Genomic DNA, 13,595 nt, shown 5'->3' on the forward strand with positions numbered 1-13,595 from the left:
TTGAATTATAAACTGCCTCTGTACAACCTGAAAAGAAAAAAACATTACAAACAAACCACACAAATTGCAAGTATTTTTACCAATAAGTAGTAATAATAATTTACAAGTATTATTTAGACACTTTGATAGACTTTAAGGGCTTCCAGACTCCATGTATCCACTAAAGTTTCCATTCAAATACCAAATAAACACGTTAAATGATTTTCTTAATGGCATTATTGTCAGGGGAAAAAAAAAAAAAAGTCATCTCTGCTGCCAAAAACCAAAGAATCTTGACTGGCAACAGGATTTGCATGTTAGGGAAATACAAAATTTTGTAGTTTTCACAGATCTTTCACACTTCCATCCGATGATTTCCAGTGTTTGTAACACCTTTTCTTCCTCTCCACAGTCTTCAATTTCCCTACACCAATTCTTTTCCCCTTACCTGTCTAGAAAAAGCAACTGGTACCTTGATCCTATCCTCTCCAAAGTCAAAGAACCTGAGGGAGGGAACATATTTAACATCTTTTCATCACGCTTCAGGCTCATTACTCACACTCCTCCCTTCACAAAAAGATTCATCTCAGAAGAATCTGCATACACCTGACATTTCTGCAGACTCAGATCTGAAAAGTCATCTTCCAATACTAGACTAGGGAGGTAGGGTCTAAAATGCCTTTGACACAGTCCCCAATTAAAATCGTTTGGAAGTACAGTTGGTCAGGAAGATTTATGCAGCTCTGCTTGCTTCTAGGAATGAGGCAACAACACAGTTAGCTTGCATGTGGTTTTGATTCTTGGTTTCCATACCAACACCTCCCTCCCCCCATGAAAGGGATCAGTCAGGGTCCCCCCTAAGGCCAGCTGCAATTGTGACTTTGGGATGTGGATATTAGTCTACTGATGTCTGGACCAAACAGCCGCACTCGTCCCTCTCTCCTAAAGACTGCAATGATTCAGCATGCTGTAGCAGCTTTAAAGATGTAGAGAAACGATTTGCATTTCCACTTGAAGTTGAGATGAGAGGCAGTATCTTCAATTGGCCTAAGCAGCTTCAAAGAAGTCCATGGTACTGCTCCATGCCCATTCACTACAACTAAGAATTCAACTGGGGAAGTCACTCCTAAGGGGTATTTTCTGATGCAGGAAAAAATAAATAAATCCCTTTTCTAATGGACCAAAGGAGGACTATAAAAGAAACAACACATTAGGTTCTTTTTCCAAGAACTACTGCTAGCTAAAATGTTCAGTCTTCGGCCCACAGCAAAACTTTCTTCTGAAGAAGAAACTGGAGAACCCAGACAGGCTGCAGCTAAAGTCTTAGAGTGCAATAGAGAAACTCTTCTAAAATGCTGCAGAGCTTTTTATCTGAAGTATAGGGACAGGCAGAAATGTACACTGATGCAAGTTGAACACCAGTTGGAGAGCAAAGTAAAGAGTGAACCGTACTTACCTGCAGTTACCTTGTTTAATGCAACTAGAGAGCTGAGAACTTTGCTGAAGTTCTGTCCCTGATACAGATCATTTGCATCAAAAGTCTGAAAAGAAAAGAGCATACATTAAGTCCTAAAAACAAGCCTTTAAACTGAGCACATCTATCATCATCATGATGATTAAGGTGATCATTCGTCCAGTGGCTGTCATGGATCAGTTAAAATGCAGAGGGTTTCCCCCCTTTTTTCAGTTTTAAAACTTGTTTTTTAAATAGAAAGAAAAACACAGAAACAACCACATTTGATAAAAAAAATAAAAAGAAAGTGTCATTTAAACTACAGGAAAGCTGAATAAAATGCTATCATTACAAGAGAGCACCTTTCCTCAGACATTTTGGCCAACCGAGTTACCTGGTAGCATTCAAAGCACTGCATTACTCTCAGCACGTTCTTCTTTTTCTGTAAGTAGCTCACAGCCATCCTACCTGATTGTTCATACAATGCTTTTATAAATATCACAACATACTTGCCATCTCTTTATTCTACAAGGCAGAAGAATACTGCATTTCTTAAGAGTTAATGAATCTTACGTTGCTGGATAGGTTAGATGAAGAATGATGTTTGGGAAGGGGAGGAGTAAAAGGTGAGGTTATTTCACTTGATTTAATTGTTAACTATAGGAAGCAAATCCAAACCTCAAACTATCTCTTAGAAAACACACCAGTAGCTTTCAAGCACTGGGTGATGACATTGAACATCTGGATTTTTGGGGGGAAGGAAAAAAAAAAGAGAAGAGACCCATAATATTTGCCTGAGGTAATGGAAACATCCACCATCTCAAGAAAATTGCTCTCGCAGCAGATTCTGCACAGGTTGAAAGGAGTCGCAGTATTCCCTTGTGCAAGATTAAAAGAGGACAGCAAAAGGCTGCTATTACAGTTGTTCCAGCTGATTTAAGAAACAGAAAGATTCAGTTTCCTGCAGCGTCACAGCTTTTATCTAAAAAAAAAAGAGTCAACAAGAAGTGGGTTATTTTCCTGGCAAGACCCAGCCCGCAGGCACCACCACGGGATGCCTGTAGTGCGGAAGGCAGCCGGCAGGGGCAGGACAGGAAAAGCCCCTCTCTCTGGGGATGGAGCCACAGGAAGGCTGCAACGAGAAGGGGAGCTTAGTTAAAACAAAGCAGGGAAAATTTTCATGGAATTTATCTAAAGTAGCCACCTAAAGGGACTGACAGGCCAGTTGCGACCAGTTGTGTTATCTGCTAACAACAGCAGAGCAGATTTAAGGAACATTTAAGTGGCAGAATTATTCAGTAAGGGGAGGAGGAAAAGTTTCCCAGAGCATTCAAACTACTCGTGCACCAAGCTGCTATTGCTTGCATAAAATAAGTCCTAATTATTTCATCAAGTTTCACTAGGCTATAGATAATTTCAGGAGTATTCATATTTATTTGAAGCTGTAAGGAGTAAGTCAAGGGACGAGGGAATTGCCTTGATGTGGGCTCTGTAACAGACTCTCACAATCACAGAAGGGTTGGAAGAAACCTTAAAGATCACCCAGTTCCACCCCCTACCATGGGCAGGGACACCTCCCACCAGCCCAGGTTGCCCAAAGCCCCATCCAGCCTGGCCTTGAGCACCTCCAGGGATGGGGCAGCCACAGCTTCTCTGGGCAGCCTGTGCCAGGGCCTCACCACCCATAGGTGTCAATTCTTTTCCAGAAACACAGGCAATTATTTTAAAACGCACACAAGCACGATAAGTAAATAGCCTAAGTGACAGCAGAACTTAGACACCTAACTTAAATGGGAAATCAGACTGCTGAGAAGTGGTTAAACTGATCTAATTGGAACAAAGAAAGCTCCTATGGAAGAAGAAAGCAACAGAAGTTTATAGTTTTCATTACTAGTTATATGCTTACTGTGGCAGTTCTTAAACTAGCAAACTGAAAGAATGAACAGAATCACAAAATAGCAGCTCTGATCCTAAAAAAAGGACATATGGGAGCCGAGCGCTTGTGCAGACTCCAGAATTGGTCAGAAAGGCACCAAAAAGCAGGGAGAGAACTACCAAAAAGGACTATTTAAGATAATATTATAAACTCTAGCTTAAATCTTACCGCTACCAACACTGATAATAGTTATCCTAGATAGATTTAAGCTCACCTTCATTCTGAACTCGGACTCAGCGGAGCGCTCTCCCAGGCAGGCTAACCAAAGCACAACAGGACGCGGGCGCGCCTGGCTTCCTGCTGAGCTGGGCTAGGAGGGACCCGAGAAGGACGTGAGCGGGCTCTCCGACACGCTGGGGGCCATAAAAAGACCTGGATTCAGGGCATGCGCCCAGCCCGCTGCCTCCTCGCAGGAAACAGCAGCACAATGAGAGGATGCGAGAACCGTCTGCTTCCCCGCGGGGCCGGGCAGGGCCAGCGTGACAGGAAGCCACCCGCAGCACCGTCCCGGCCAGGATGCCATTAATAGCTTTTAATAAAAGGAAGGGGGCCAGGACACCCTCCAGAGGGGCTTTGTAGTGCTGTAACAAATGCTCAAGGATAAACTGATGGAGAGATAAAGGAGGATGGAAAAACTGCAGGTGCTCTGAACTTGTGAGGCTGCTGCGCATCAAAACAGAGTCCAAATCCTTGATTATAAATATCTTGTGTCCAAAAAAAGACAAAACGCCCACAACAACAAACATCCTCCTTCTATTTTAGGGCAGATTTGCTGGTTTCACAAGGCATCCAAAACCTCTCCAACTGAGTAAAATCATCTCAAGATATTTTCAGAAGAGCTTAAGTGGAATTGATAGAGAAAATAGATTTCATTCTGGGTTTTCAGCAGAAGTCAGACTGGTATGTGGTTTGTTGCCTTCATTCTGGCACCTACAAGAGGTCTGCTGGGAGAGCTGACCCTTTAAAACATCCCAGCTGGACCTGAGAGTGTCATTTGGGAACTCCTCTGCTCAGCATTGCTGGATGACACCAGCAGGCCAATATCCCAGGCACGGACTGCACTCCACAAGCAGACCAGACCACAACCCTCAGAAGCTGCCTTCCCCCTCCATACCCCACTTCTCATTGTACAAGCCTGGCTCCCCGTAACTACACCTGTGTTTTCTGCCCCAAGGACTTCAGCAGGAGGCAAACTGTGTTGGCAAGAATGTCCTGACCTCTTCTGGGTGATGCATGAAACGTTAAACGTGGTCACATATCAGTGGCAGCAAATACCTACAGGAAGATGCACATTTGAAGGCAATTCCTCACTTGTAATTGCGTTAAAAGCTATTAATTAGACAGTTTTAAGATTCATTACATATGAGCTATATTGATTTTTCCATTTTTGATGTTTCTTCACCACCACACTAAAACACCTCGGAGATGCATTTCATCCCCGTCATGATCTGCAGCTACCAGACCCATCCTCTCATTTCAGAGCACAGCTGACTCCTGCCTGTGCCCGTTTAAACTCCAGCACATTAACAATCCACGGCAATACACTCAGGTCAGCCTACGGCACTTGAACTGCTCACCCTCTGGGGGTGGAAATCTGCTCAGAAGGTGGTTACGAGCTAATAATGATGAATTAAAACCAATAAATACCCGTCCTTCACATCCCTGCAACAAGCAGCGCCTTCTGAAGTGATCAAAACATTAACAGAGGAACATGTGAAAGAACAGGTAAAGAAAATAAGGTCAAGAATGTATCTGATGAGAGCAAACTCAGGCATGCCAAAAGCCTGCAGCAAGCACTCATTTTTCTTCAAACTCGCCACTTCCAAGTCCTCAGGCATCCTTTATCATACCGTGCTTCTTCCCTTTTAGCCCACAAAGTCAGAAGCTGGTCACGGTGGAAATATTTTCAAAATACCATGTCTCCAATGAGAAGCTGGGGACAGGAAAAACTGGGGGGTGGTTGAGACAAGCTGCCGGGCAGGCACTTTTTCATCACCTAGGTACACCAGCAGATTGAAGATGGGTGGAACCCTTAAACCATCACAGCACCAGCAAGGCTGTATCTAGCAGTCATGGTAAGGAAAGTTCACATACTGGTTAATAGAAAAATGGGAAGATTTTTTTAAATAAACATTTTATTCCTAGAGTGGTGCCTCAAATAACCACACGTACCGTATTCCAAGCAGGTATTAGCATCTTGAGCACCTGACAGAAATAGATGGCAGCTTCCTTTAAAGCCCTGCACTGGGAATCACAGCAGCTGAGGAGCTGCCCCGTGAAGAGCCCAGGTATCTGCGCGGCACAGATTAGGCTGCCCTGCTCGCCTCGCCAGCCAGCCCCACAACAAGCTGCAGCCCCGGGGCTGAGCGCACAAAAACAGCCAGAGGCTTTCCAGCTCAGCCTGGTGGCCTAGGGCCCCTTGTGGGAAAGATGACAAGCACGTTGGCTCGCTCAGCCAGCGGAAACGAGAGGAAATGAGCAGGGTCTCGCGGCGTCACCTGCCGAGTCTGGCAGCGGCCAGCATGACCACAGGGAATGCGTCATCCCACCTGGTCCTGGCGGGCAGGCTGCGGAGCTTTTGGCCATGGGAGAGACAAGAAACGAGGGGCAGGAAAAAAACAACAGCTCTGTTACAAAATGGTGACCTTCCTCGCAAATATTAGGAACCTCCTGGTCCTCCACCCCACTCGCCCTGTGTATTTCTGCCCCTACAGCAGCTGGCAAGGGGCAGCCAAGAGTGCCGTTCCCCTTGCACCTTCCTGTGATCACGCCTAACACGGCCAGGCTGGGGAAGAGATGCCATCAGTAAGCCCACAGGCAAAGCACGGACTGATGTCTTTGTTCCTTCCAGCATCGGGTCAGCTGTGAGTGTGCTGGGTCTCATTCAGCTCTTCTGCAGCAGCTGGCTCCGAGTAGGGAATTATCATCTGAAAGCTGCGGCAGCAAGAGGAAAGATAAGAAAAGCGGGGAGCTATGACAACAGGGAGGAAGGAAAGGGGATGGGGGAGGAGAGGAGATGATTACAAGTGTTCTGGAAATTGGTACGAAGCACGCTGTTTCCCAAATCATAATGCACAGCACAAGGGAAAGCTCAAAAAATAATACATTGCTTTTAATTTTTAGAACAAGACAAATAACTGGGAAAACAGATCTGCAGTGCAGGATGTGTGTGACCTGGGAACAGTTTGGAAGGGAAATTAAAACTCTTTGGTGTATACATACAAAGAATATATAAAGACTCAGATCTGGAATTAAGTTCATTGCTCATAAAAAACTCTTCCTCAAAAACAGAAACCTAATTATATTAAGAACACCTAAAAAGCTCCGATTTCAATAATGAATAGTACTTTAAAGACCTAACACATTATGTACTAAAGCAGGCACAACCCAAATTCAAAGCATATATGGAAGTTTGCAGTGTGTGCATGTGTGCACATACCTGAATCCCAATACACATCTACAACACAAATTTGAAGAGGACAAAGGTTAAAAAAACATCAGTAGAGTGCCCAAAGATGTACTAAAGCCTTTCATCTCCAAGATTTTTCCCCCTCAAAGCCAGCTGCATCAAAGCACTAATGCAGAGAGAGCATTCACTTCAAACAACATTTTTGCCATTGCTTCAAAGTCACCACCTAAGCTTTCCTAAAGTTAAACACACGACTTACTTGTCATGAACCCCAGAAAAATAACGTGGAAAAACATCCACATAGAGATACCAGGCTCCTTTCTGGAAAGGGGTTGTACAATTGGAGGGGCTTTCTAAAGTTGTTTTTAGAATGTGACACAGCAAGTTAGCATCCTCAGATGAATTCTGGAAGGGCTTTCTTTAGCAAGAAAGTTTCAGAGTTTTGTATTTTGAGCTACAGGCTTTTAATAGCAGCAAAACAATATGCAATTACAGAGAGAGAAAAGTGTTTGCAACACCTGCATTTGTATTTTTATTCAAGAAAAAAAAAGTTTGTTCCAAATTTCTACTTGTACAACAAGAACTACACCTATCACATTTTCATCCTAACTTGCTTTAAAATTGCTTTGTAGGTTTTCAGTCTGACAGATAATACCAGACATGATAAACTCACTTGCCACTAGAAGAAAAAAAAAAAAAAAGACATTTAGTGACATATTAGTAAGTGATTGAGCACTAAGGGCTTAAAATTCACGTTCTTCGAACTCCGGGCAAAAATAAAAGCTGATGAAATGAAGTTACCAAACATGAAATTTGATCAGGACACCGAAGCTGAGATTTCTCGGTGATTTCCAACACAGCAGCTTACACTGACTTGTTCAGCTGGAACAAAGCAATTGCATAAGCACCTCCTAGTGTTCATGCAGAGAGGAATCTCAACCAGGGAAGAAGAAACATTTCCTGAGGAAGATCCAGCCCCATAAGGCTCACCTTTCTTTCTGACACATATATAAGCAAGAACCGTGTAAACTACTTTCCTAAATCAGGAAACCCAGCTGGGGATATCTAGGCCAAAACGCATGGGGAACTCTGTTATCCAGCTTCATCCCTGCTTGCACAAGAGGAAGACTGCCTAATGACTAAGTCATCGTTCAGTCCTTCTTCCTGCAGCATGCTGGTGAGCACTCCGTGATAAAAAATGACTGTCTGGCTAGGAAGTGAACAGGTCATCGCAGGCCACCAACACATCTGACGTGGTTAAAGAGTCATACAACCTGGGGAGAACCACACAAGAAAGGTAAAGGCTGTGCTACTGAACTGTAAGAAGCCTTTCTTTCCAAAAATAAGAACCAAATATTCTACCTTATCCTTGTCCCAGTGGTCCAATTTCTAAAAACAGAAAAACTAAAGATATTTGAAGGAACGTGGAACAAAAACTAGAATTGAAGCCAAGTGAAGAACTTGAGCCTGGTGACGACCCGCTTAGATGAAAGCTGCCTGTACAGAACAACAACGATACTTTCTGATGGCCAAGAGCAGGTTCTCAGTCAGCCCACATTTACATTAATTTCCTCACTTCACTGATGGCTTCTACCCTTCTACCTGAGCTCTACAATGCTCCAGAGGCCAAAGCCACTGCACTCCCAGAACCGCTCCTCAAGGCACCAGTGAGAAGTTTCTCAGGAGCGTCAAAGTATTTTTCTTCTTGAAAACCAATGTCATCTGGCCCTATAATGGAAAAACAAACATTTCTGAAGTCTCTATCAGCAGATATTACAGCAAGTTGTAACATATCAGCTACCTTTTACTAAAGAAAAAAGCTCCTGCTCTCATAAGGCTTCTTATAGACAGCACAGATGAGAAATGCACGCAGCCCTGAAGGCTGTGAGCGGACTAGAAGCCAAAACTTCTAGTCTACAAATGGGATTGGATACAGAGCCACAACTCACAAAAAGGCCAGCCCAAATTTTACAAACCAAAGCAAACAAACCACAGAGAACTACCAGGAGACTTTCAATATAAATAGGCTGCAGAAGAGGAAGGCAGTTTCGAGTCCCTGCTTTTTCTGAGAACAATGCCAACATCTACCCGAGGGTTGCTCTTTCGATTCTGAGAGTGAATAGCTTATAAAGGTCAATGCAGCAGGACAAAACTGGCCAAGACAGTTGAGTTTTTAGGCCTTTGTATGAGACACACAGTTTGATCTGGTTTGTAGATAACTTGCAATTGCACACAAGAAATGAAGCAGCACATTTTGGACTTCTAAATTCATGGGGTGCCTACACCAATACCGACTGGTCACGTCTGTGACCCTGTGATCCTTGTTAGATGTCAATGGATGCAAGTTGCTGGAGTGGCTGGTTGCCAGAGCGGCTGCACTTCTTTGATGTCACATTACGTAGATCGCGGTTTGGGGAAGCTCATCCTTCCTCCCAAGGCTTCTGCTGTTTCAGATCCTTGTTGGGCACCTACCTTTCCACCAGCCCAATCCAACACCCCCAAGAAGGAGCAGCAGAACACACAAGCATTCCTGAGTCAGGGTTTAGAGGAAGCCCATCATGACCTGCAGCAGACAGAGGCAGCTCTGCACCTTCCTGTCCATGACTTACAGAGAAATGCCGTACTCGCAAGAAAAGTCACCCTAATGGAAGCTGCAAACTCTGTCCCAACTTGAAATATAGGAAAGTAGATGAATCCAATGCTAGTGAGTAACCCCCACATCACGGCTGCATGCATTTTCATGCATCTACAATTTATTGGAATTTTTTTTTAATAAGTTAGAACAAAACAAGTTAGGAAAAAGCTTTAAAGAATAATGCAAGAAATGGCTCTTCACACACACGCTGGACAAACACCTCACGCTAACTGAAAGTATCAAAGTAATGAAGACGAAGGCTGACCCCAAACTAATCCCTGCCAAAACCAAAATGACTTGACAGCAACAAGTGAAAGTTGCTTAAGACTACAGAAACAGACTGTCCATTTGGCCTGAAGAACAGAGAAAACTCACACCTTTAAGTAGGTTCTGAAATAGAACATAAACATAAACATTCAAGTCAATCTCTGGGCTAGGTTTTACAAACTGCTGTGTGCCAATGCCTGAATTCAGCAGTGTTTTTTTAAGGCTCAAAAATCAACCAAGTACTGAAGGAGTTGGTACATTCAGGAAAATTGTAATTAGACTTGAGAGGCTAGGAAGTGAGATGGCCTATCTTGGAATATTTGGATTTTAGATTTACCTTCTAAAACAAGGAAGCAAGGAAAGGGCTATGTGGTAAAGCAAAAACCTGAAATTACACCATGAAGAATTTGAAAAGGGGTGACAAAAAGGAAAAGCATTTTCTCTGGGTCCCAAACAGGCAGCGTTACCTGTTTCACATGTAATCCAGCTCTCCATTTGCAGAACAGGGCTAACAGTAGCTAGATACCAGTTTAAGGCACTGCCACCAAACCCCAGCACCACGGGTGCACAGTGAGATTGCTGAGACTCCAAACATCAGCACCCACAGACACACCCAGAGCGTGGCAGGGAGCAGGAGCTGGGGGTGGTTCCAAGGGACTCATCTCGCTGCAAGAGCTCTTGTACACCATGAGGTTATCGCCCAGCCTCTTAAAATAGCCCGCTGGCTGCTTCACTGCAGCACCACGTGCTCTGCCCACAGCTCCAAGGCCATCACATGCTCACGTGTCATCTGGAGCAAATGCATTCAGTGTCAGATGATGCGCAGCTTCAGGATCAATGGAGGAGAGGCTAGAGATGAGGCACAAGACAAGAAGAGCCCCACTGACCTTAAACAAGCACCGCGTGTGGCCTACTGCTTAGCAGCATGCAGAAGTGGCTCGCCTCGTGGTGCACACACCACCTCTATTAAAAGGAAAAGTATAACTTAAGAAACAGGAAAATGCTCGTACAGTTGTGTGCTAGCAGCTGGAGGTAGCAGGCTGAAGGGGAATTGGTTTTTTGAGGTTTCTGGCACGGGGCAGGATTTGACTCACCGTGATCAGAGCACGCACACAAAGAAGTGGGAAGGGAAAGGCAAGGTGACTTAGAAATTCAAGAAGAACAACAAACAACAAGGGAACGCTATCCCCTTCTGCTCAGAGAGGATTTATCAGAAATCTCGATTGCTTCCTGAATATACTGTGGGAAGTGCCAAAATAAAGAACAAAGGCTTGCTGAATTTCTATGCAGCCCGTTGAAGCTTTCATTTATGATCGCCAAAAGGAAAACAGCAACCCCAAAGCATCGAGCAGAAGCAGAGCAGCCCCCAAAAATGAGAATTCAAGGCTCCTGACTTTGGCTCTGAGCGAAGCCCTTTGTAACACTGCCATGGTAAAATCCGCTGAGAGCTGTGTGTGCGCTCTGAGCTGCAGCTCCTCTGAAGATGTTTTTTCCTTTTCCATTCTCTGCTTACACCTCTGATTTCAGCAAGCACAAATGCTGCTAGCAAGAAGTCCAGGGATTGCCCCCTCTCTTCCAGACACCCACAATAATGTCAACCAGCACTTACAGAACAGGCTTTGGGAGAGCAGGCACAGGGTGTTGTTCAGGGACAAGCCTCACCTCCTTCTGAGGAAGTCGCCACTGCAGGGCTGGTCTGGCTGCCTCAGCAGCAGCGGGAGAGCTCAGCATCCTTGGGCAAGGAGCAGGGAAAAAAGCAGAAGCCGATTTGCTGCAGCAAAATGCAGCTTGGGGCCATCCAGCAGCAGCTGGGTCATCCCTGGGAGGGGTGGAGCAGACACCCCGGGGCCAGGTGAACCATTCCTGTGCAGGCGTGCAAGCCCTCTCATCAGGGCAAGGCTTAAGGCAGGGAATTGCTCTTCTTCCCGTCTCCCAAACCAGTGTTTCCACATTGCCTCATGCTCATTTAGCACAGGATTGATTCATTAAACTCTCCCAGCAGCCCTACTCAAACAGCTGACCTGGAAGAACGCTCACTGGGGAAGTGGGAAGATTGCTCTAAGTTTCAGGAGCTAAAGCAGCCCAACGCAGGGCCAGATTAGCACCCAAGCTAATGTGTGGGAGGGAAACATTTCGTCTGGCAGGGGAAGACGATTCACTTGAGGCAGTGGGAAATGTCACAGTTCAGCTATTTTCCAACAGGGAAGACTTGGCTACAACCTCCCCCAACCCAATCTTCCAACATCGTGCTGATGTTCAGTAATGTTCCTCTAAAAAAACTTCTGAACTCTATAGACTGTGTGAAGTTTTTACGAATTTTTCCAACATTAATAAATGATCGCCTCTAGCAGATCACAAACAACAAAAAACAAATCCACAGCGATTCCGCTTATTCACAGTAATGCCTGGGGGCACGAGCTGAAGGGAATCGAGAAAACCTTCCCAAAAAATTAGCTGCTGCAAGGATTGTATGGCTCTGACTCACTGGCTGAGGGGCTGGGGACCCCAGCTGGCAAGGAGAGCTAAAGGCATTACAGTGAGCAGACAGCCTCAGCACTATCTCAGTTACTCCTTTCCACCTGAATTTTCTTATCTCCACAGCCCAGCAATCTTCTAGTCTCATGCCATCTTACCTATTACAGATGCTCTAACTTCAACATCCTTTCCAAAACACCACCTCTCCCACTCAGACCCTCACAAAACAGCCCTAAACCCAGCCTGCTGCCTGTGCCACGTCCTACCCACCTCACCAACACCACCTGGACCCCAACCTGAAGGAGTTGCTGGCTTTCCTCAGCAGGCACCGAACAAAGCAGTCATCTGGTCAACAGTACCCACGTGGGGGCATCTCGCTGCCACCACCTCCTGCAGCCAGGTGGCTGGATGGAAACTATCGGGCCAGGAAACCATTTGTCTGCAGGCTCTGAACCTTGGGACATCCCAATGAAGACTCGGACACAGCACCGTGGGCTTCTACCAGCTGCAATTCAGTGACTGGTGTGGTTGTTTCAGCATGAGTCCTGTTTCTCTCACAGCAACACGCAGGGGTTGAAGCTGCTTCTCCTGATGGAAAGGATTTCTACCACAGAAGAGCAAATATTACGTACTAATACTTGACCAAGATGTTCTCCCAGCAGTTCGTCTCAGGGACTATCGGCATTTAAAAGCTTTAAATGGATTTTGCAGACTTCTCTAGCCACTTCTGTAATCCGTGCATCTTCAGCTTCTATAAAAACCCACAGAAATTATCAGCGCGGTTTGGTTAGAGCGTGAAGAATCACTTCCTTCCATTTGCTGCAACCTTGCCAATTGCTTGTTTCCCCCCCCCCCCCCCAAGTAACCCTTTTCTCCTGCGCAAGAAGTAGAAATTCCTTACTTTTTCTTGTAACACTTGGTGTTAAATCTTCAAATGGCAGACTCCTTGCTTTCCTTTACATACAACATTTCTCCTGGGAACTGCTATAATGTAACTCACCACACGTGCCAGAACAGGTTTTTGTTGTTGAAGATACCCAATCATTGAAGTGAATCAATAGCTGAATTCGTAGCAAGTATTGTTAGCAATCCGGTCCTAACAACAGCAAGAACACCACTTCAAGGGGGTACCCAAATTTCGCTGATATAAATAGATGAGCCCCAAATTAGCTGTCCCACCAACAGATGAGAGTCAGTGAACAACTGCAGGTGCAGGATCAGCCAAATCAGGAAGCCCAAAGGAAACAATGCTGGAAATAGTTAAAAAAGCCTGAGGCTGGAAATGAATTGCTTTTGTTATTTGCATACTGCCTCCACATCTCAAATACTGCTCTGGTCCATCACAATATGATGGAACAAGAAAGGGTACAGAGATGCAGCACGGTACACATACTGCAGTGTCACACAAAGTCGTGTATATTGTGGAGATCATCCATAAAGT

At 45.0% G+C, this 13,595-nt stretch overlaps 1 protein-coding gene across 6 annotated transcripts in view; it reads right to left on the bottom strand.

The window, feature by feature from the left end:
* Positions 1 to 13,595, bottom strand: part of ARHGEF7 (Rho guanine nucleotide exchange factor 7) — a 110,805-nt gene that overhangs the window by 70,061 nt on the left and 27,149 nt on the right. For 4 of the 6 annotated variants that reach the window (XM_068678402.1, XM_068678386.1, XM_068678419.1 and 1 more), the window contains one exon: positions 1,436 to 1,520. In XM_068678402.1, the coding sequence (XP_068534503.1) occupies positions 1,436 to 1,520 (85 nt within the window). Of the gene's footprint in view, positions 1 to 1,435; positions 1,521 to 3,582; positions 3,679 to 13,595 lie in introns of all 6 variants that reach the window. The other 2 variants (XM_068678393.1, XM_068678377.1) reach the window with 1 other exon arrangement.

The sequence above is a fragment of the Anas acuta genome, chromosome 1, assembly GCF_963932015.1.
Source record: "Anas acuta chromosome 1, bAnaAcu1.1, whole genome shotgun sequence".
Classification (NCBI taxonomy): Eukaryota; Metazoa; Chordata; class Aves; order Anseriformes; family Anatidae; genus Anas; species Anas acuta.